Source organism: Sinocyclocheilus rhinocerous, unplaced genomic scaffold (assembly GCF_001515625.1).
Source record: "Sinocyclocheilus rhinocerous isolate Xijiao unplaced genomic scaffold, SAMN03320098_v1.1 scaffold222, whole genome shotgun sequence".
NCBI classification, from domain to species: domain Eukaryota; kingdom Metazoa; phylum Chordata; class Actinopteri; order Cypriniformes; family Cyprinidae; genus Sinocyclocheilus; species Sinocyclocheilus rhinocerous.
In genome coordinates this window covers 781653-784779 of record NW_015625652.1, presented here as the reverse complement: position 1 = coordinate 784779, position 3127 = coordinate 781653, and the positions used below count along the sequence as shown (strand labels likewise).

General features: G+C 37.6%; 1 protein-coding gene across 1 annotated transcript in view; it reads left to right on the top strand.

Moving 5' to 3' along the window:
• The window catches only part of LOC107705253 (t-SNARE domain-containing protein 1), a 114696-nt gene that overhangs the window by 27375 nt on the left and 84194 nt on the right, over positions 1 to 3127 (top strand). Inside the window, exon 2 of the mRNA XM_016508463.1 lies at positions 1487 to 1615. Coding sequence (XP_016363949.1) covers positions 1531 to 1615 — 85 coding nt within the window. The 5' untranslated portion in view covers positions 1487 to 1530. The remainder of the gene's footprint in view (positions 1 to 1486; positions 1616 to 3127) is intronic.

Sequence of the window (3127 nt, the reverse complement as noted above, 5' to 3'; positions counted from 1 at the left end):
TAAATAAATATTATGATGTTGAAAACAGCAGAGTAGATTTTTTTTCAGGTTTCTTTGATGAATACAAAACACAAACGCTCTGAGCAAAAGTCTTCCAAAGTCACACTGTAAAGGTGTAACAGAAGTGCTTTCTGAAGTTTAATTTAGTTGTCTGTACACAGACTGTTTAATACAGCTCGGAGGTGGTATAAATGCAATTGCACAACAATTACAACTGGATACTTTTTAACTGAGGTGGCATATTTGGTTACACTTCATTTTGATAGTCCACTTTAGACATTCTACTAACTATAAGTAACTTTGTAACTACATGTCAACTAATTCTCATTAATTTGCAACTACATGTCTACTAACTCTCAGAGTAGACTGTTAGGGTAGGTTTAGGGTTAGTAGAATAAGTTGACAAAGAAAGTGTTAGAAGATATTAAGCTGACAGTCTACTAATATCCTACTAACTGCTAGCTGACATGTAGTTGCAAAGTTACTTACTGTTAATAGAATGTCTAAAGTGGACTATCGAAATAAAGTGTTACCGCATATTTTTGTCTGTCCTTACACAGAATTTTGAGCAGGCACAGAGCAGCCTTAACTCGTACTACATACTGTATGTAGACGATTTTTATTAATCAAAATATGAATTAAGTATAATCACTGTGAATACAGCCATTTGTGTATCAAGTTATTCTACGATTATTATTTTAAAAGGCCCTCTAATGCTTGCACTCTGTTCGTTTTCTAACTACGTGTTTTCTTTAAAAAAAAAAGGTCCCTAACACTAGCTTTCTCTGTTCTTTTCTATTCTATCTACTTGTTTTCTTTTTATTTATTGGAAAAAAAAAACTCTCCAAGCACTGCGTTAGGCTAACCGAGACTTGTCATAGAACTTGCATATTATTGCTCTTTTGTTGGTTTTGATTGCTTCTGTTGTTCTCATTTGCAAGTCGCTTTGGATAAAAGTGTCTGCTAAAGGATTACATGTAAATGTAAATGTGAATAGAAAGTTCAGAAGAACAGCATTTATCTGAAATATAAATATTTTGTAACATTATAAATGTCTTTATCATCACTTTTGATCAGTTTAAAACATCATTGCTAAATAAAAGTATTAATTTCTATAATTTTTTCTAAATGTTCCAAAAAAAATAATAATGATAATTATACTGACTATATATATATATAATTAACATTTCTGTCCCCCTAACTTCTGAAATGATGGCTACGCCCCTGCCTTCAGGTAGGCCAGGACCAGTCGCTCAAATGTCTTCATGACCACAGACGGGAGAGCGACAGGTCTGTAGTCATCAAGTCCAGTGATTTTGGGTTTTTTGGGGACCGGAATGATGGTGGAGCGTTTGAAGCAGCAGGGAACTTCACTCAGCGCCAGTGATTTGTTGAAGATCCGTGTGAAGACGGGGGCCTCTCTTTCTATAATTGTGATTATAACTATATGCATTCTTGTTTTTATTCCCCGCCCCCCCCTATGCAGACTAGTCCCATTTGGCTGCTCAAGAAACTATTGGAGGACCCAGAATGTCTTACGGATCCATTGACGCGGGATCTTTTGGAAGCAGAAATCCATTTGGTGGGCCCACAAGGCAGGGATACCAGCCAGTAGGTAAAGACACATTTTTTTCACACTCACAGGCAGGAGTTCTCTCTATTTATCACCAGGCATTCTTGAAAACAATATTATAAATCATACGACAACGATTTTGGTACCTCCTCATTTACTAAAGCATAGCATTGTGCATTTATTCCTTCTCCATAAATCATCATGGGATTAATAAGCCATATGGCTAATTTAGTACCGTTCTGCCTCGTCGGAGTTCTGATGTGTTTAGTAACAAGTAATACTCCTCTTGTATTAAACATTGTCTTCGATAGTCAATGGTAGAAGAAGAGCTTGTTAGATCATTCAAAATGTTTGAGCATTTCGCCAGCTCTGTTAAATCAACAACAACAACAAAAAAAAAGCTGCAGCTTAAAATATTACATTCCTAAAAGAAATACGGAAAACTCTTCTGTTGTGGGCAGATTAAAACCTTAAGCCTTAAAGTGTTAGTGAATGCCAGGTTTTAATATATACACGACCTCAACTGATTTACACATAGTGATTAATATCAGAGCAGCATAACCAAGTACATATTGGCTTACTTTTTATTTTTAGTTCACTCTGTACACACATAATCTGGGTTGACCTTTCATTGACGCACTTCAGCCATAACCGTAAAACTAAACGTAACAAGCAAGGAAGGAGAACTAAGCATAATGAGATGGTGTTTACTTTTACTCACACTTTCCCTAACTATACTGTGACTAGCAAGTATGCTAAGTCATTTGCTGTTGCTCATGTCATTTCAAATGCTTTCCACATTCTTCTGTGGAACACAAAATAATAATTTCCATTATAACTAAACATATTTCTGTCATGATAACTTTCGGAGAGTTTAGCATGGCAATATACCAGTAGCGAACAGTAACTCTTGAGCCTAGGCCCTCTCCCCCTACCCTCGTCGGGGGAAAAACTAGCAGCCTAGCTTATAGTGTCCTCTTCTAAAAGTCATCTTTGATAATTCCACCTCTGAAACAAGAGGCTATCCAGCCTTAAGGCGGTCGCACACTGGACGACATGTGCAGCCCTGCACCGCACCACACCACGTCTTTTAAATTCCCACACATTGTTTTCCATGACTGTATGCACACTGGCGGCGCCACCGGCGACTGTCCACGGATCCCGACTCCAGGCGCTGTTCATAATCCTGCCGCGCCACCCACATAATTTTCCATTAAATTACATTATATTTGTCCCAAATTATTGTTAATGTACATAATGACTTCATCCTACGTTGGAAGATTGTGTATTGTGCATTTTTCAGCAAAACGTTTGTCTTTCTGTGGCTCTAATAAATTCTGTGATTCATTGTGCTATAGATCGCGATTTCTCATCCCGTTTGCTGACGCAACGTGTTCAGTGTGTGATTCGTTTTGCACCGGGGAACCACTGTGCTTCTCGTCCGATGTGCGACCGCAACAAAACAGCACAGCGAGAGTGACTGATATTACCAAAATAAAACAGCTAAATTTAAGTCAAATGCAAATCCTCATTACAAATGCATCATCACACAAT